Source organism: Schistocerca piceifrons, chromosome 1, assembly GCF_021461385.2.
Source record: "Schistocerca piceifrons isolate TAMUIC-IGC-003096 chromosome 1, iqSchPice1.1, whole genome shotgun sequence".
In the NCBI taxonomy this organism is placed as follows: domain Eukaryota; kingdom Metazoa; phylum Arthropoda; class Insecta; order Orthoptera; family Acrididae; genus Schistocerca; species Schistocerca piceifrons.
Window position 1 is genome coordinate 711,024,990 of NC_060138.1, and position 21,592 is coordinate 711,046,581.

The 21,592-nt window shown below is 45.1% G+C and overlaps 1 protein-coding gene across 1 annotated transcript in view; it reads right to left on the reverse strand.

The window, feature by feature from the left end:
• The window catches only part of LOC124770779, a 121,195-nt gene extending 101,250 nt beyond the window's left edge, over window positions 1–19,945 (reverse strand). Inside the window, exon 1 of the mRNA XM_047249218.1 lies at window positions 19,857–19,945. Within this exon, the coding sequence (XP_047105174.1) occupies window positions 19,857–19,945 (89 nt within the window). The remainder of the gene's footprint in view (window positions 1–19,856) is intronic.
• Between the last annotated feature and the right edge of the window lie 1,647 nt (window positions 19,946–21,592).

Genomic DNA, 21,592 nt, shown 5'->3' on the forward strand with positions numbered 1-21,592 from the left:
TTTACTCTCAGTTCATTGCGTTATAATGGAATATCGAGGGTGGCATGGTGTGGGTGGTGATTACCTGCTGGAGATGGATGTGGGCGCAGCAGAAGAAGACAGCCCGTGAATACAAGAAATACTTTAACGCTGTTTATTTACATTCACCGGTCTTCGATGCTGCTAGTGTTATCTCTGGCGAGCGGGGCAGGTACACCTACACAGCGCCTCCCGGTGTGTTGATCTCCCACTCCGTCAGCGGCAGTGCGGCCGCCGCTGCTTCTGTGTCAAGCGATGTCCCGCGTTACTGTCTCGAAGCTGGACGTTCAGGCGTCAACTGCTGTCGTCGAGAAGACGGCAGACTGCGTCTCTCCCCAGTGCGGCAGGGCGAAGGATTCCTATTTGTGAACATCGGCAGATGCAGAGGTGGCTGGGCGCCGCCGTAGTAGACCTCTGAAGACGGCAGAGTGCTGAGTTGTCCAAGCGCACAGCCAGTCACGCTGCGGTTGAACTTCAAAGCCCGGATAAGGCTGTGGCAGCCGCCTTAGCGAGGTGGCTTTGACTGGCACAGACTGCACATCACAATACTGATACGATAACAGGCTTTACTACGGGGGAGGGGGAGGGAGCGGGGGGTGGTACATACAGCTGTTCGAGACTGACCATGCGGAAGGCATCGCTGGTGAAACGAAGTGTGATTGATGGTTCAGATGGCTCTGAGCACTATGGGACTTAACATCTAAGGTCATCGATCCCCTAGACTTAGAACTACTTAAACCTAACTAACCTAAGGACATCACACACATCCATGCCCGAGGCAGGATTCGAACCTACGACCCTAGCAGCAGCACGGTTTCGGTCTGAAGCGCCTAGAATCGCTCGGTCACAGCGGCCGGCGAAGTGTGATTTATGGTCAGCCTTACTACAGGTGGCTTTCACATACAGATTTTTTTGCTGCGTAAAAAAAAAAAAGATCCATCAAGAATGGTCACATACGTGGGAGACCCCACAACAATCCAGAGGAAGATATTGTGCCGCAATATAGCCGAGTATTCCGCGAAGAACTTATTTCTCTGAAACCAAGCTATCCAGACGTCGTACCACTACTATAACGCGCATCCGACTGGGTCATGGCTGTTAGGCTTCACATCTTTATAGGATGAAAGTTCAGCCATCTCCGTACTGAGACCTCAGTCATGGGACACTAAGGTATTCACACTATGGCGGACAACGCCGCAGCTTTCTTAACAACTTGATCAGAGGAGGAATTCTCCATTCTAAGACTGTGATGGACCTGCTTCGACAACAGAACGCAACAGACTAGGTCAGAAATCTCTGTATTCTGCAAGAAGCAGATCCCGAGTTATAAATAAGACATAAAGGATCGAGCGTGAGGAGATGTGATATACGTACTGTGTTTCGCGTGTGAATGTACAAACTGTTCCATGAGGTTTACTTGAAATTAATACAATTTCTAATGCCTATGCTATATAAATTGAAGCGCCAAAGAAACTGCTACAGGCATGCGTATTCAGTTGCAGGGAGATGTAAACAAGCAGAATACGGCACTGCGGTCGGCGAGACCTATATAAAACAGCAAATGTCTGGCGCAATTGTTAGATCGGTTACAGCTGCTACAAGGACAGGTTATTAAGATTTAAGTAAGTGTCAACGTGGTGTCATAGTCGGGGCACGAGCGATGGGACACAGCACCTCCGAGGTAGTGTTGAAGTGGAGAGTGTACAGTGAATATCAGGAATCCGATAAAACATCAAATCTCCTACACCGCTGTGGCCGGAAAAAGATTCTGCAACAACGGTACCAACGACGACTGAAGAGAATCGTTCAACGTGCCAGACGTGCAACACTTCCGCAAATTGCTGCAGATTTCAGTGGTGAGCCATCAACAAGTGTCAACGTGCGAGCGATTCAACGAAACCTCATCGATATGGGCTTTCGGAACCGAAGGCCACCTCTGTACCCTTGATGATGGCACGACACCAAGCTTTACGCCCCGTTGGGCCCGTCAACATCGACATTAGGTTGTTGATGACTGGAAACATGTTGCATGGTCGGATGAGTGTCGATTCACATTGTATAGAGCGGATGGACGTGTACGGGTATGGAGACAATGTCATGCATCCATGGACACTGCATGTGAGCAGGGGACTGTTCAAGCTGGCGGAGGCTCTGTAATGGTGCGGGGCGTGTGCAGTTGGAGTGATAAGGGACGCCTAATACGTAGATACGACTCTGGCAGGAGACGTACGTAAGCATCCTGTCTTATCACCTGCATCCGTTCATGTCCATTGCACATTCCGACGGACTTGGAAATTCCAGTAGGACAATGCGACACCCCATACGTCCAGTACTGCTACAGAGTTGGTCCAGGAACATCCTTCTGAGTTTAACACTTCTGCTGGCCACCACACTCCACAGCCATGAACATTATTGAGCGTGTCTGGGATGCCTTGGAACGAGCTGTTGAGTAGAGGTCTTCAACTCCTCGTACCTTTAAGGAAGAATGGACAGCCCTGCACGATTCATGGTTTCAGTTCCCTCCAGCACTACTTCAGACATTAGTCGAGTCCATGGAACGTCGTGTTGCGGCACTTCTGCGTGCTCGCGGGATCCCTACACGCTGTTAGGCAGGTGTAGCAGTTTCTTTGGCTCTTCAGTGTATATGATATAGTATATCAAATCTGTAGTTACTTCTCTTGCTAAATCGTTAATGCCAGTGAATTAAAAAAAAAGTCGTCACGCGCCTGTGTCACACTGAAACGTCTCGAACATGGGAGAGTATCTGAGTCATGGCTGTCTTCATGGGGAAGAATGCCGGCGCGGAAGCAGGCACACGGCGGATTGGTTGCTGCGTCGGTAGGTCGCTGACTGCAGATGCTGGAAGCGGCTGTTAATGTCATTGTTACGACACCGGTCCATGGCTGTGGCCCGTGGCGATACAGCGTGTACTCATTAGATTGCTCATTCCATCCAACAGATCCTGTAATTCTCCTTCACATTCACTGAGGATAGCAATGTCATCAGTGAATTTTACCATTGATGTCCCCTCACTCTGAATTTCAATGTCATTGTTGAACCTTTCTTGTATTTTCGTCATTATTTCTTGGATCTGTTAACTGAAAAGTAGGAGTGAAATACACATGCATGACACACATCTTTTTCAATCCGAACACTTCGTTCTTTGTCTTCCATTCTCATTGTTCCCTCTTGGTTCTGATTCATCTATGCGTATACTACTGTATAAAGACAAGATGTTTATAATGTTGTTACCAAAAATCACGAGAAGTTCTAGAACGATTTACTTCACATTTTTACATGATACTCTAATAAACATTCATAAGATGTATAATGGACAGGTTTTCCGTGAAAATCTACTACAAGAAAGAAAATGCTGTGCTGTACTATGAAAACGTGGGGTTTCTTTTTCTTTCTTGCAGTCAGTTTTAGCAAAACAGCAGTGCATTTAAACGCTTAAACAAAGTGTTTCTTCAATATTTATTCTTTCTCGATTTATACACAATTTTAAACAAAAGTTCACTTGTCCTCATCCTCGCAGTTCTATTTTAACAAAAAAAGAAAAAAAAAACAGGAAAGTTTTATTTGTGGCTTATTGGCATATGATTCGAATACTGCTTCGTCCAAAACTTCGTAATCCAACCCGTTCGTAGATTAAAGCTATGCGGAATACTGCCTCTGGAGCTACTATTCACAGACCTGGAGTTGGAGAATTACCTCTCATACTGTGTACCCATTCATTTAATCAACTTCAATTCCCTAACAAAGTTTCGTTTTGAGTAACAATAAACAAATTTCAGGGGCAGAGAAAAAACGAAATAGGGGATGGACAGAGGGATGAGGGAGAGCGGGGGGAGAAAATGCACATAGAAAAAGCGAAGGGGAAGATGGTCAGAGAGAGGGGTGAGAAGGAGATGGAGACAAGGGGTGGAGGAAACAGAGAGAGGAGGGAGCTGAGGGGCTGAGAGAAGGGGAATCAGAGGATCAGGACGTATATGCACTTACCACACATTTAGCAACTGAAAAGCATTGCTGGGTTCGTCAATATTGTGTATTAGCCGTATTTTCTTAGAGTTTACACTTATTTCTCACAGAATTCTGAACATTTTGCGCTATTTTAATTGCCGAAAACTTTTTCTAGGCCGACAAACCTTATGGATGTGTCTTGACTTTCTGTAAGTCTTGCTTCCATTATCGATTACGACGTCGCAGCTACCTTTGTGGTGTCCTTACCTTTTCAACTGATCGTCCCCTAAGAGATCCCTAGTTTCCTTCTACAGTCTTCTGCATGTTATTCTTGTTAGCATCTTGGATTCATGAGCTGTTAATCTGGTTTACTTCATTTTTCTGACTTATCTGCCCTTGCTCTCTTTCACACTGTGGAATGACGTCTTTTCGTTACATTTTCTCATTGTCGGTTATCCCTTTTCAGTCACCTCCAGGAGATCCGAATGAGCGCTAATCCGGAATCTTTTAGCACTGGACAGATCATCATGTCACATTTCGGTTACAGGCCATACGTGTTTTTCGTTTACAATAAGTGCCGTTAGTGGAATGGTTTCCATGGCTTTCTGCATGCTCATGCCATTAATCATTGCTGATTCTTCAGCATTTTAGGGACAGTTTCCCACTCGAACCTCCTGCTCCTCCACCCACTTTGACAAGGCCATTGCCAGAACGGTGTTGAGTCCTTGAAGAGGAAAATGCCTCTGAGCACTACGGGACTTAACATCTGTGGTCATCAGTCCCCTAGAACTTAGAACTACTTAAACCTAACTAACCTAAGGACATCACAGAACACCCAGTCATCACGAGGCAGAGAAAATCACTGACCCCGCCAGGAATCGAACCCGGGAACCCGGGCGCGGGAAGCGAGAACGCTACCGCACGACCACGAGCTGCGGACTCTTGAAGAGGAACTCTTCGGCCACTGTTACTGATAAATTTTATTCAAAACTCGCTTTTCACCTGCTGCTTTACTCGCGTATGTGTATGTGACATAGGTAACATACATCTCCTCTTCCCCCTCCCCCCTCTCTCTTCACCTTCCCCTCTCCCTCTCATAATCCATCTGCTCCCTCCATCCTCTCTCTCATCAGCAGTGGCGATCCGAGTGTGTACACCCTGGAGCACCTACCGATACTACCCACACAACAAGCCAGTCGTGCAAAGCAGCCCACATGTCAGGCGCTCTTAACTCTTTCAGCCTCACTCCTAACTATATGGAAGCTACGTGTTTTTCTTACCCCCATAGTACTTCTTCCACACAATAAGTAACATATGTACTGACTTTTGTTAAATAGATACTGTGTTTTAGGAAGAGATGTGGAGCACACACACACACACACACACACACACACACACACATACACACACACACACACACACACACACATTTATACACTCCTGGAAATGGAAAAAAGAACACATTGACACCGGTGTGTCAGACCCACCATACTTGCTCCGGACACTGCGAGAGGGCTGTACAAGCAATGATCACACGCACGGCACAGCGGACACACCAGGAACCGCGGTGTTGGCCGTCGAATGGCGCTAGCTGCGCAGCATTTGTGCACCGCCGCCGTCAGTGTCAGCCAGTTTGCCGTGGCATACGGAGCTCCATCGCAGTCTTTAACAATGGTAGCATGCCGCGACAGCGTGGACGTGAACCGTATGTGCAGTTGACGGACTTCGAGCGAGGGCGTATAGTGGGCATGCGGGAGGCCGGGTGGACGTACCGCCGAATTGCTCAACACGTGGGGCGTGAGGTCTCCACAGTACATCGATGTTGTCGCCAGTGGTCGGCGGAAGGTGCACGTGCCCGTCGACCTGGGACCGGACCGCAGCGACGCACGGATGCACGCCAAGACCGTAGGATCCTACGCAGTGCCGTAGGGGACCGCACCGCCACTTCCCAGCAAATTAGGGACACTGTTGCTCCTGGGGTATCGGCGAGGACCATTCGCAACCGTGTCCATGAAGCTGGGCTACGGTCCCGCACACCGTTAGGCCGTCTTCCGCTCACACCCCAACATCGTGCAGCCCGCCTCCAGTGGTGTCGCGACAGGCGTGAATGGAGGGACGAATGGAGACGTGTCGTCTTCAGCGATGAGAGTCGCTTCTGCCTTGGTGCCAATGATGGTCGTATGCGTGTTTGGCGCCGTGCAGGTGAGCGCCACAATCAGGACTGCATACGACCGAGGCACACAGGGCCAACACCCGGCATCATGGTGTGGGGAGCGATCTCCTACTCTGGCCGTACACCACTGGTGATCGTCGAGGGGACACTGAATAGTGCACGGTACATCCAAACCGTCATCGAACCCATCGTTTTACCATTCCTAGACCGGCAAGGGAACGTGCTGTTCCAACAGGACAATGCACGTCCGCATGTATCCCGTGCCACCCAACGTGCTCTAGAAGGTGTAAGTCAACTACCCTGGCCAGCAAGATCTCCGGATCTGTTCCCCATTGAGCATGTTTGGGACTGGATGAAGCGTCGTCTCACGCGGTCTGCACGTCCAGCACGAACGCTGGTCCAACTGAGGCGCCAGGTGGAAATGGCATGGCAAGCCGTTCCACAGGACTACATCCAGCATCTCTACGATCGTCTCCATGGGAGAATAGCAGCCTGCATTGCTGCGAAAGTTGGATACACACTGTACTAGTGCTGACATTGTGCATGCTCTGTTGCCTGTGTCTATGTGCCTGTGGTTCTGTCAGTGTGATCATGTGATGTATCTGACCCCAGGAATGTGTCAATAAAGTTTCCCCTTCCTGGGACAATGAATTCACGGTGTTCTTATTTCAATTTCCAGGAGTGTACATATAGAAAAGAAATCAATGGCTGAAATCGCATCTAGAACTATGAAGTTTGACAGTCTGAACTGACAGATGTGGTGTTGGGCAGTACCATGATCAGATTGTGAGGTCACAGCATGGGATTAATGTGCTACAAGGCAAGGAAACTGTGTGGCGCTGGTCATGGAAGGCCCATGAGCACAAAGGAAGCCTTCTGTCACTGAGAAAGTGACAGTATTACAGCGCTGCCTTTGAAAATTGCTGCAAGCTACGAGAGTTTGTAAGAATGAACATTTCTGGAAAATACTCTGGTAGCACAATTATTGTACGCTCTTGATGCGACATTTGTTAGTATTTGCTACTTGGCTACATTCAAAATATATGTTTTGATTATTAACAGGAGTCCATACCTGGATATTCCATTAAATGGGGCATAGTGTGCACCACATTGCCGACACCAGCCAACGTGAAGGGCTAGCTCTGCCACAGGGCCCTACGAATACCCTGTGTGAGTTTGTAGCCACAATTCTTGTTATAAGCACTTTTGGAAGGTGGGTATTAACAGCTGTCAAGTAATGTATAAAATACATATTTGACCATCAGCTGCTTTTTTATTTAAAAACCAAATATCGACCGGTTTCAGTCACAGACCATCTTCACGGGTTAGGGTTAAAACAGTTGAAGCCACATCATCACATACTTAAACAATGCCAACGTCTCATATGTAGAGAATGTCATTCAAATTAGTATGTTTGCCTTTAAAAGTCCTGTGCGGGATAATGGAATTTATGACATACTCTACATATGAGATGTGGCCGTTATTTAAATAATGACAAATGCTATGTTGTGGCTTCAACTGTTTTAACCCAAATCCGTGAAGGTTGTCTGTGACTGAAACCCGTCGATATTTGAGTTTTAAATAAAAAAGCAGCTGATGGTCAAATATGCATTTTATACACAATTCTTGTTATCGTGGTCGCTGTCTCAGGATGACAACGAACTAAAATATCGAAGGTACACTGAGTGCAAACTTGAGGAAGGAGTAAATTGCGGATGATGTGTCGCTGCCAAATAACGTAGTTCGATGGAACTTGGGGACTGCTACAATAAAGTACAGTAGCTAACTGGAAGAATGAAACGAACAGAAGTGAAACTTTCGTTCAAAGGCAATAATTACACTGGAAACAGCGCGATTTACGATGGTCCCCTGGCACAACAAAAGGCGGGACATATTTCCCAATAAGATGTGTGAACACCACGCACGACAAAGTATGCTCTCTCTCTCTCTCTCTCTCTCTGCCGGCCTGAGTGGCCGTGCGGTTCTAGGCGCTACAGCCTGCAACCAAGCGACCGCTACGGTCGCAGGTTCGAATCCTGCCTCGGGCATGGATGTGTGTGATGTCCTTAGGTTAGTTAGGTTTAATTAGTTCTAAGTTCTAGGCGACTGATGACCTCAGAAGTTAAGTCGCATAGTGCTCAGAGCCATTCGATCCAAAGTTTGCTCTGCAACGTACTGTCGTGCTGGCCACGTACTAGTAAGGAGTTTTTGAGGTATGGCGTTCCATTCCTCCAGCAGCGGAGATGACAACTCCTGGATGGTCGTTGGTGCTTGTGGGCGTGCTGCAGTACGGCTCCCCAACGCATTCCACACATGTTCGATGGGACTGAAGTCGGGGGGATGGGCAGCCCAGTCCATTCGCTGGATATCCTGTCACTGCAACAGTTGCTCGACCTGAGCTGATCTGGACGTTTTGATGATACAGATGTTACGGTGTGGGGGAGTATAATGTTGCTCGGGTGTGAACTCCAAGTCTTTGAACACGGTACACTCACCGGTCGACGTTATTGTGACACTGTACCGCTTCCTCATGTGCGTCTTTTCATGCGGTGCGATCGCCGCTGGCTTTATTTTCTTAGAAGGCAATGCACGACCGTATCGAACAATCTGTGACCAAAATGGTACTGAAACAGAGGATGACAGACTAAAGGCCGAAATACCAAATGTCTTTTTCCAAAGCTGTTTCACAGAGTGCACTGTAGTTCCTTCTCTAGATTGTCGCACAGATGACAAAATTGTAGGTATCGAAATAGACGACGGAGGGATAGAGAAACAATTAAAATCGCTCAAAAGAGGAAAGGCTGCTGGACCTGATGGGATACCAGTTCGATTTTACACAGAGTACGCGAATGAACTTGCCCCCCCTTCTTGCAGAGGTGTACCGTAAGTCTCTAGAAGAGCGTAGCGTTCCAAAGGATTGGAAAAGGGCACAGGTCATCCCCGTTTTCAAAAAGGGACATCGAACAGATGTGGAGAACTATAGACCTATATCTCTAACGTCTATAACTTGTAGAATTTTGCACACGTATTATGTTCGAGTATAATGACTTTTCTGGAGACAAGAAATCTACTCCGTAGGAATCAGCATGGGTTTCGAAAAAGACGATCGTGTGAAACCCAGCTCGCGCTATTCGTCCACGAGACTCAGAGGGCCATAGACACGGGTTCACAGGTAGATGCCGTGTTTCTTGACTTCCGCAAGGCGTTCGATACAGTTCCCCACAGTCGTTTAATGAACAAAGTAAGAGCATATGGACTATCAGACCAATTGTGTGATTGGATTGAAGAGTTCCTAGATAACAGAACGCAGCATGTCATTCTCGATGGAGAGAAGTCTTCCGAAGCAAGAGTGATTTCAGGTGTGCCGCAGGGGAGTGTCGTAGGACCGTTGCTATTCACAATATACATAAATGACCTTGTGGATGACATCGGAAGTTCACTGAGGCTTTTTGCGGATGATGCTGTGGTATATCGGGAGGTTGTAACAATGGAAAATTGTACTAAAATGCAGGAGGATCTGCAGCGAATTGACGCATGGTGCAGGGAATGGCAATTGAATCTCAATGTAGACAAGTTTAATGCGCTGCGAGTACATAGAAAGAAAGATCCCTTATCATTTAGCTACAATATAGCAGGTCAGCAACTGGAAGCAGTTAATTCCATAAATTATCTGGGAGTACGCATTAGGAGTGATTTAAAATGGAATGATCATATAAAGTTGATCGTCGATAAAGCATATGCCAGACTGAGATTCATTGGAAGAATCCTAAGGAAATGCAATCCGAAAACAAAGGAAGTAGGTTACAGTACGATTGTTCGCCCACTGCTTGAATACTGCTCAGCAGTGTGGGATCCGTACCAGATAGGGTTGATAGAAGAGATAGAGAAGATCCAACAGAGAACAGCGCGCTTCGTCACAGGATCATTTAGTAATCGCAAAAGCGTTACGGAGATGATAGATAAACTCCAGTGGAAGACTCTGCAGGAGAGACGCTCAGTAGCTCGGTACGGGCTTTTGTTGAAGTTGCGAGAACATACCTTCACCGAGGCGTCAATCAGTATATTGCTCCCTCCTACGTATATCTCGCTAAGAGACCATGAGGATAAAATCAGAGAGATAGAGCCCACACAGAGCCATACCGACAATCCTTCTTTCCACGAACAATACAAGACTAGAATAGAAGGGAGAACCGCCACACACAGTCAGGTAGCTTGCGGAGTATGGATGTGGATGTAGATATAGATGCATGTGTTGGAGCTCCTGGGAGGAGAGGATATTCGGCAAATGGACTGGCCTGCCTCTTCCCCCCACTCAAATCCCATCGAGCACGTGTGGGATGCGTTGAGAAGACGTGTTACAGCACGTCCACACGTACCAAGCACCATCAAGAAGTTGTCGGCCGCGCAGGTGGGAAAAAGGAAAGACCTACCACAGAAACTTGCAAGCTTTCAAAAATAATGATAAGGGGGTGTGGTGGCCCTCAACTACATACCCCCTGACTCAGAGTTGAAATATTAAAGGTTTTGGCTGGTTTCATTGTCTAGGGTCTGGGATACGTAGTTGTCGCAATTACAAGCCAAATACTGCTGAGTCTACAGTATACAATATGAACACACTCATGAACCGAATGGTCGAACGTTCCTGTCACTCGGCAATCGCTAATTATGAATATAAAATATAAATTTATAAATGACATATTGCAATTAAATAAATTCTGCACTTACTATTTTAACGACTTTAAATGATGAGTACGATAGCAGAAGTACTTTTAAGAATGTCCTTTATTACTGCAAAACACTTACTGGTGTCGATGGTACAGCAGTTGAATAAAACATATGTTGAATAACAGGGAAACAATAGATTCCTACTTCACGTAATTTAGTTATGAACAACAATATAGCTCGCGAGACATTCACTTCCAAACGCGTACTATGTCTTCACTGCAGAAGCCACGGAAATCTCACAAGTGCACAAGTTGGCACTACAAAATATTTCTATCTCCTGCGACCACACGCAAACTGCTCCACTCTCCTAGTCTTTCCCGTGACCATGCGTCCGTCGCGCCGTACTGTCCAGGACCCTCTAGTGTCCTCTCCTGTCCTGCCCAGAACTCCCCCGTGTCCTCTGTGACTGTCCGTCGCGCCTCACTGTTTAGAGCTGCCCCTCCATTCACTTCGGTAGTCGCCTCCCTTAGTAATGAGCGCTGTGATTGGAGATGGCGATCCCGTCATGTCTCCAAGCCAACACACACTCACAAACATTTTGAAATACATTAGAAATACTGGAGTTACATTTAAATAACTTGAAATTAAATAAATATTCCTATGGATGGACCATAAACAAACTCTAACACACATTATTAAAGACACACACAAATTATATAAACATATATCAAACGATTAGAACAGCCGTAAGCAAGTAACCTAATATCTCTGTGCTTTCCTTAAACACAGTAAACAATTGACTAATTTCTTCATGAATAGTATATATCGGATATAAACAGACATAGATGAATAAATATATTTATAAGTATGCTGATACCGTTTTTTCGTGTAACTGTGGAGTACTTACGGCCTGACGCGATCGGTAGTAATTGACCACTTTGATCTCCAATAACTCATGTACTATTCAAGTTACATGCCTGTAATCTATACCAATTTAGGTTTACACTAACAGCTTTCAAAAGACACGCCGACAGACAAAATCGGATGAACCGTTTAGATTTTGGAAATTCGTTGCTGGGTGTTACTTGTATAATTTACCGCCAGATACTAAACTTTAAACTATTAAAGATATTGAAAATCTGATTACACCATCAGTATCGTCTTGCAAATAATGGCAATTTACATGTTTTTTAAGGTATCGTGATTCATCTGGCTACTGTTAATTTCTATACGAACTGTGAAATGTCTGCCATTAACGCTTCACAAGGTCCGCCAACTTTGGCACTCCCTGCATGTCTCCTTCATCGACACAGCGTCACCATGGAATTCCCAGCCACGCAGTCGATGGACCACTTGGTTCGGCCGTTGTGCAGCATCACGCAGTTGCTAATGAGCCACGGCTGGCCGAGCGGCCCCAGCGGTGGCCGCCAACTCTGAACTTCGAATATTTTCAGGGCGCCACAACTCGCCAATTACCTCAGAAACTCCTTACCAAATTTGTGGCCAACATGGGACCACATTGCAGATTATGTATTGCTGTCCGTGATGATCACACACCCTATTTAGAACCATGTCCTATAGTTTGTGAAGGCCGGCGGACAGTCAGGAATCGCGGTTACTCCAGTGTAGTTACTGTCTTTGAATAAAAGTGTCATTTCTATTCGTCTCAAAGCGCATTTCTTTCGGCTACCTTCTGTATTATACTGTAGCAGTTCTTTCTATGTGTGGTTCAAAATTCATCGACCTGTGCAATTTGGCAGTGTCACATCATACGAAAATTACCTTCGCTCTTTAAGTTTTGCACGCAAGCGTAAATGACAGCCCCCCCCTCCTCCCCCCTCCCCCCAACGAATTTGTGAAACTGTGGTAAGTGATTTGAGCCGGCCTGGGTAGCCGAGCGGTTCTAGGCGCTACAGTCTGGAACCGCGCGAAACATGTCTGGCTCGTGCATTGCGCGCCGTTATAGTATATTCGGAAGAAACGTATTCCACCATTAATCCCTTTGCTGGAAAAATTTCAAACTCATATTGGCCTTAATGTTGTAATAAATACCGCCACTAAGAAAACTACATAAAAACAGTGTTTCAAAAAATCCGGCCAGTACTTCGCTCAGGAAATTGGTGTTCTCGAGCAGGAATTTTCTCATTCTCATTAAAATGATTACTAGTGTAAAACCATGCCGATACACTCCCAATGGTTTAACTGTCATAATGTCACAGCACACAGTTTAAAACGTATCTCCCTTCGAAACCACGGAGAATGGAAAGTTGGAACGCGTTGTATTCTTGTGTGCAGCTGTCTAGGCTTTGACCAGATAAAGTCAGAGACCTCGTTGACTCTAAACTAAAGCAGCTTTTTGTAACTAGCTATCGAAGACAGTGTTAGAAGTATGGCAAGCAAGTTAATTCAAGGCAATGGCGACATACACGATTTACTCGAATACAACGTCAGCGAAGAGTATTCGTGGACTAAAGCTAACCCTTAGTGTTGCGATCACGAGAGATTGAAGCTTAATGATCGCCTAACCGATGTGACAGAACCGATGTCAGAACCCGGAATTTCACATGTCTCTGCCAGGAGTTCGTGTAATTTTAACGTTCCGTTATTCATTTTGAGTAAGACTCAGTGTAATGTCGTTTATCCTGCCGCCATTAATCTGGACTTCCGGTTCATCCGCTCAATTGAAGTACGGAAAAATTACAGTATTTGGCAATCACTAAATTTAAATTCAGCCATCCACGAGTTGGCGACTTCAAACTTCTCTGCATCAGAGGTGTGCCAACACGGAAGTAAAATCCTATTATACACGAAACCTGCTAGATTTAGTGTGTTAAAAACTTCTATACTGTAATGAAAACCTTCGTCTTTAATTACCGCACACTGTTCCTTCCGCTTCGCATGACGTCAGCACAGTATCGCTGATCAAAGCCGCTTGGTTTTTCTAGAGGTAAAAATTGTTCCGCCACAGTACTGATTCTCAGGTGTATATTTCACGTGGACCACAAATGGATAAATTACTGCTCTTGACTATTATAATGTAGTGTTTATAGGGCCCAGCTTGTTAGGAATAGCGACCATGCCATCTACTACCGGGTAATCACAAACTGTGAAGAAGTTCGAGAAGACCGTCGTATTTAATGAGCAGATCTACGCTTCAGGATTTTCCTGCTGATAACCAGAAACACATTTTCTGTGCATTTCGCCATACTTGTTCTAACAGTCACAAGCGGATTTTCCATGAATTTCAGGATCTGCTGCTGGCAACTAGAAGGCGATTTTCTATGCATTTATGGAACGTTTTGTTGATATTTTCGTTCAGCTTTCAGATGTATTACGGTTTTTTCTTGTCAAAACTTCTTCTGAGTTTGTCTGTGTATCTAGCACTACGCTTCTCCTTCTCTTCGACGGTATGAAAAGTGCCTATATGATGAAAGGTCGGTGTAGTTTTTACGATTTTTTTCTACAAAGTGTCTTATAGCTATGGAGGTATAATAAGGGAATGTGACGCTACAGATTTACGCTGTACGTTGCTTCGAAGCTTGCACTTCCGCGTTAGATGCCTCAAAACATTAGCAGACTACTGTTACGATTGCTTCTTGTTCTTAATTTATGTCGGGGGCACCCGAAAGTTGTTTTACACAGAGAATGTTCCAGTACTTCCGTGAACAACACAGCGTTAGGAAAGAACTTTAAGATTTTTTTCTGGTCATAAATATAATATAACCTATTTGATTCAGTAACATGACGAATTTCACCTCGCTTATGTAACCTTCTTTTTGTAATACGTTTCGAATAACCAAGAAGAGAAATATGTGATATGAAAAGGTAGTTCGGCATTTTTCCCTAATACCCCTGATGAAATTGATATTTGGTCTATGTCTACTTCCCGAAAATGCTGAGAATATATTTAGCTATGCTTGGGCGGTTTCCAATATTTTCTTCTCACAGCGTTCACTTAGAGAGCTTTTAGAGCTAGACTGATAAAATGTTAGAGTCAAATGAGAGAAATAAAACCACCACAGTCAAAGAAAAAAAGTGCAACCAAACTTCATGTATATAAAACAAAATACCGCTTGAACGAGTCCACTTACGAATGGAATGTGATTCCTTCACACTTTAGACTAAAATCAGAATGATTAGTATATCCCAAAACGAAGCAAGCCGGCATTTTTGAACAAAACGATTCCACCAGAAGTTAATCGTTGGGGCAAGTAACATGGCGGACGTCGACTTCCAGTTTGTGAGTCTTGACAGCTCTCCTTATTATTCCTCCATGTTTACAGTTGAGCACATGAGTGGAGTAGATCTCTTCGGCAAACGTTACGGATAGATGACGGCATTTGTTTCTTTGCCAGCCTAACTCGTTACATAGTAGTAATGGCGGTTATAGTGTGTGGAGACCGGTTTTCGATACGCTGATTTGCCCGCATCCCGTGGTCGTGCGGTAGCGTTCTCGCTTCCCACGCCCGGGTTCCCGGGTTCGATTCCCGGCGGGGTCAGGGATTTTCTCTGCCTCGTGATGGCTGGGTGTTGTGTGCTGTCCTTAGGTTAGTTAGGTTTAAGTAGTTCTAAGTTCTAGGGGACTGATGACCATAGATGTTGAATCCCATAGTGCTCAGAGCCATTTGAACCATTTTTTGATACGCTGATTTTCCATGTCGGTATATGGTAAGAAATGTAACGTACATCAAAACTCTTGAATTTGCTACGATCGTTAATATGCGCGGAATTTGCGTAGGATTATTTATAGCGCGGTCGTTGGTGGAGACTAAATTCACGGTTATCAAATCTTTCTCTTGGCAGTTATCTCACAATTGCCACGCATGTATTCAGGAAGTTGTATAAGAATTTAAGTGGATTGTATCAAGGGACTTTCCTTTTCTCTTCTTAACAAAATCTAAGTAATAAATGAAATAGCCTTTTCTCTCCTTGCTTGTGCCAAACTGATTGCTACAATGCTGTCTAAGAAAGCCATGTACTTGCATTCAAATATCAACTCTTTAACCGTCCGTGTTTTCTTCATTAAAATATAAGCATGATTTTGAAACAGGTTTATGATTCACTTTATCCCGACCTTCCATATTTCCTCTTAATGAATAAAAACTCACTTAGCATGAGCGCTCTTATACGCATGGCACAGTAGTCGCGTGATTTGATTCATTAGCTTGCATTCACGCGTTGCACTTACCGTGATTTATTCATATGTATTGCATAACAGCACTACTTGATTCATTTCATGTACTGTTGCAGAACAGGAGAGATCTTAGTTGCGCAAGTAAAGATTAATTTCAGGGCTATGAGAACCATCGTCTGGAGTGTTTATGGAGCAGTAAACATTTATCTGTTTATGTATAATTCCGAAGTAATATCAGTAACTCCAAGAGGTTTTCGCATACGATGGTTAATATTACAAAGTCTTGGTTGTTGAGTGACAAGTTGTTGAGTAATGTGTTTCACAGAAAATTACTTCTCGTGATGAAATCATTAATTATTAAATCAGGGAAAAGTCTATAAATTAAAGTTTCGCATGAGAAACAAACGGCCACTAAGTTATGCAGTACTTAGTTCCAGCGTATGAACTGCACGTATTACAGCAGGGAATAGCCGTTATTAATAGGGCGTCGTATAAACAATTTACAGCTACAAAGTTTCCATTCACAATTACGTTGCAACCATAGTCACAGATATCAACGTAAAAGTTACAGCTTGAACATGCCACGTAAAAGTTACACAATTCAAACATGAGCATTATATATGAACGTTATAGAAAATGAAAGTTACATTGTATGGTCTGTATTCTACTACTACTAAAAGTATATTCCTGCTCTAGTTGGTACTGAACACCGATACGAGGAAAGAATAGGGAAAGTCTAGCGGGTACGAGTCCTGATTTTAATATGTATTGGACTTGTTTGTGCAGCGTGTTGGATGTTATGCCTCTTGCTGACCGGGTAAACCTGAATCGCACAGTAGTCATATACGGCATGCTACGACACATCAGCAGAAACTGTGTGTGGAGTCTCAGTAGTTTATATTCTGCCTATAACCGAAATGGATGAGGTCTCTTGTGTGTGACACCAGTATGACTAACAACTAAAAAAAAACGATATAGACATTCATAGTCGACTATTGGTAGAGTATAAGAAATCGACACTAAGATATGACAGCGGAGAATGGTGAAGCAATGAGTTAATGCGAAGGCTATTTCAGATTTTTGGTGACCATGCATGCACGTAAACATGTAACTCTAAGGAAAAAGAAGCGATATGTGAAAACATTTACATATATTTCTCATTTCAGATATGAGGAGCAAAAATGGTTTGAAATAGATATGAAAGTGGGATTTTAAACTCTCGAAACGGGTCGTGATTTGAATAAATAATTAGTACAACTGAAGCGGACCTCTCTTAATCAATGAAATAGAAAAATGTTGAGAAACTAATTCACGTGAGCAAATTACTTGTTAACCGATTTGTCGAATGTTTTTGTTATTAAAGAAGAATCTATGAGACAAGAAATATAAACCGGATATACATAGGAATCTAGTATTTCAGTGGACCGTTTCCGCCATGTTAGAGACTCATATTGCCCTCTCGGAATAACCATGTTTACCACCCCAGTACCTGCTACTGCTTCAGTCAGTTGTGAAATTACAGGTATAAAACGTGTCACTTCACATCGGTATGACACAAATGTCTCGCTCAGAAATACCAGTTGACGGGTATACAATTTTCGCTCAGAAAAGGAGTTAAGTGCAATGATGGTTCGAATGGCTCTGAGCACTGTGGCACTTAACATCTGAGGTCATCAGTGCCCTAGAACTTAGAACTACTTAAACCTAACTAACCTAAGGACATCACATACATCCATGCCCGAGGCAGGATTCGAACCTGCGACTGTAGCGGTCGTGCGGTTCCAGGCTGAAGCTCGTACAACCGCTCGGCCACACCGGCCGGCTAAGTGCAATGAGGAACGCTAGTCACTAACTATAATTTACATTTCATAACCTTATATTTTTAGCTACAAGGATTCACATAGTAAAAATTTCACCAACAAAGATCTCCTATAGGTGCTTTTTATTGCGAGGAATCAAACGTTAAAAATCTGTAACACTTCAACGGCTCGAGGTTGCCGAGAACATTCAGTATACACGGACGTCAAACTGACAGATTTTCTACGCTTAAAGGTAAGTGATGGTTCAGGGATAAAAGCAACTAATAAGCCGATCTAGCGAATGGCAACTGCTGCTACCATATGTCGTTTTACTGAACGTCGAGAAGATGGTGCGTGGAATGTTCTGCCAGATCGGGGAATCTTGCTACCGGCAGTGCTTTTTATGGGTGCTGAGAACAATTTGCCGGCTGATGCGTCATTGCTAGTCAACAGGTAACTCTTGTACGCGATCATCTTTGCAACCGCCACTTCCCGTTCCGCATAGTACAGAGCAGGACATGAAGTAGCTCCAGGACTACCTCTTCCCTTCCTCAACTTCAGCGGGACAGGCTGCATTGCTCTCGTCGCTTCAGAGGTGTCACGTGAGAGTGCGACCAGTTGTTTGTTTGGGGCGCTCAACATCCTGGTTATCAGTGCCCCTGCCACTACGTTGTGAAATGAATGCGTTTAAGTGTATAAAATGCAGACTTGCTAAATGGCAGACACAATCACATTTGCTCTATCCTCAAGAAAACAAAATCGAGAACAGTTAACAAAATTTTTGTGTAAGATATGCTGTAAAAGGAGGAATACAGCGTGATGACTGGGTGCTGTGTGACGTCCTTAGGTTAGTTAGGTTTACGTAGTTCTAAGTTCTAGGGGACTGATGACCATAGATGTTAAGTCCCATAGTGCTCAGAGCCATTTGAGGAATACAGCGTTAGGAAACTCACAAAACACCGAGACCGCACGCTGTAATGGGCTGATCACTTCCCTAGTAAGTCGGTGAGCTTGTCATTGCTGCTACGGTCGCAGGTTTGAATCCTGCCTCGGGAATGGATGTGCGTGATGTCCTTAGGTTGATTAGGTTTAAGTAGTTCTAAGTCTAGGGGACTGATAACCTCCGATGTTGAGTCCCATAGTTCTTAGAGCCATTTGAACCATTTTGAGCTTGTCATACTCTGCACACTTCAACTCTCCTAGCAAAGAGTTTAGATAGAAGGAGAGACACAACATAACAGCTAGAAACATGTAGGCCACCAGATTCGTCTAATCGTGACGTAAAATTGAGGCCAGGCCGTGTAATAAACTTGCTTCCGCTTTCTTATCTTGATGCAAAAGTTCGCTGGATGAGAAAAACCTGTTACACTGGCTGTCGTTATTTTGATTAGAACATCTTTTTATGCAATGTGACGGCTTGATTTTAATAGAAACAGCACGAAACCAAGTGTTTCTAGAGTAGCTGTCACGGCACCAACTTGCTTATTTTAAAATGCGGCCACCACAGTGCATTTTGACAATGTCCGCCCTAACCTCAGCCATACGACGCGTTACTCTTACTAAGAAAATTTGCTTCGGTTGTTGATGACGCTGCAACTAAATCACTGGTATAAAATCTGGAACGGTGATCTGTACGCCACAGGCGCCACATGCTGGGGGCCTTTACGTCTAAGAAGAAAAATATGCGGCGTGAGACTGCACCACAATCGATGGCGTGTTAAACAAGCTTAAGTAATATGTTGCTCCTACAGGGCTTAAGTTTCGATGCATAAAGAACTTTGTAACTCTGTTCCGCGTCTTCCTCTATTCGATGCTTCGTCTCTCTGGTAGCTGCTTGGCCTTGTCTTCGGATGTAATCACAGTGCAGGTGGGAAACTTCCTGCACTTGGCACAGAGTTATGCAAGCCATTGTTAGGTGAGAATCGGGTTAACTGACTGCTCAGTCTACCTGAGCTACAGTTCTGGGTTCAGCGAGGGGCAGGCACTGTCGTACGCGCAACCAGGCGCAGTGGTCCTGGAGGTATCGCGCGGACAGGGGCCGGTGCCGTCTGCTTCTGCGGGGCGCTTCTGGGGGCGGCGGCGGCGGCGGCGGGCTGGTGCTTACCTGAGCGGCGAGCGGCGGCGGCGCGCCAGTCGTGGCGGTGCGGTCGGGTCGCGCAGACGCGGGCCCTGCGACTGCCCGCCGGCCGCCATGGCTGCAGCCGCTGCCGCCGCCTCCCCTCCACCCGCCACTGCGAGGCTCCGCCGGTCACCACTTTCCAATACCTGTCTGTATCCACACATACGCCACGACGGTACGCACGCAGCGGGCCAAACCAGGTCAAATGCCAAGTTGGGACACGGCCTGCCGCCATATTCGTAGTCGCGGCGTCGCCGGCACCTGTCGCCAGCACGTGTCCCTCACACCGGCACCTACCGCCCGCTTCTTGCTGCCTCCCCGCGAACTGTCAATAGGCGCCACGGCGGTGACAGGAGGAAGGAACGTCGGGGACAAAACCTCGGCGTCGTGGGACATCGTTGAGCACAGATTTGAGCGTTGCTACACATAGAAGTTGTAGTAGGATCACCTACTCTCAGAAAACCAACATTCACACATTTTTGCAGGGGGTTCGCACTGAGCAAAACACAGTTCTGTATTTTCTGTCATTTTCCATTCATGTTTCGCTGAAGTTTCAGTGACATCAGTAGGCTTTTATTTTCTTACTATTAAAAAGGAAAAACGCTCTTAACATTTTGTACACATACATATTTGAGCTTTTAGGCAATATTTACTAATTTGGAAAACAGAGAGGTTTTGTATTTATACGTTCTTACCACACACTGGTCCGCCCCCGGTAGCTCAGTGGTCAGCGCGACAGAATGTCACTCCTACAGGCCCGGGTTCGATTACAGGATGTGTCGGACAATTTCTCTGCTCAAGGACTGGGTGTTGTGTTGTCCTTATTATCTTCATTTCATCCCCTTCGACGCGCAAGTCACCGAAGTGGCGTCAAATCGAAAGACTTGCACCGGGCGAACGGTCTACCCGACGAGAGGCCCTAGTCACACGACATTTACATTTTACCACACACTGTGGTTTTCATGGGTTTTAAATTTTTATACCGCTTGCATTGTTTCACAGTTTGTCATCTGCAGCCATATATGCTTTGTAGAACTTAATGTCGAAAAGTTAATTCGTTCGAAGTTTTACGAATGGGCTTTTATGGTTACGTCTGAAATTAACTAATTCTGCTTGTAAAACTGTGTGTGTGTTTTTCGAGAGGGGGTTTGGGGTGTTAATGGGTTGGTGTTGTCTGGTAGTTCTTTGAGGGTTCAAATGGTTCAAATGGCTCTGAACACTATGGGACTTAACATCTGAGGTCATCAGTCCCCTAGAACTTAGAACTACTTAAACCTAACTAACCTAAGGACGTCACACACATCCATGCCCGAGGCAGGATTCGAACCTGCGACCGTAGCGGTCGCGCGGTTCCAGACTGAAGCGCCTACAACCGCTAGGCCACACCGGCCGGATCTTTGAGGGCAGAGACCAGAGTTCCATTGCACAGAAATGTGTATTTATGAATACGCATTTCTCTGCAATGGAACTATCAGACAACACTAACCCATAATCATACCTCAGCCCCCTCTCCAAACACACACACACATACACACACACACACACACACACACACACACACACACACACACACACATGGAGAGCGTGTTCCACACAGAAGTAGTTAACGTCAATAATGTTCCCATTCGTAAAATTTCGAAGTAATTAACTTTGCTTATTAAGTTCTACATAAGGTTGTAATGAGAATCTGTCTAAGAAAACAAGCGGCGTAAAAAACATAA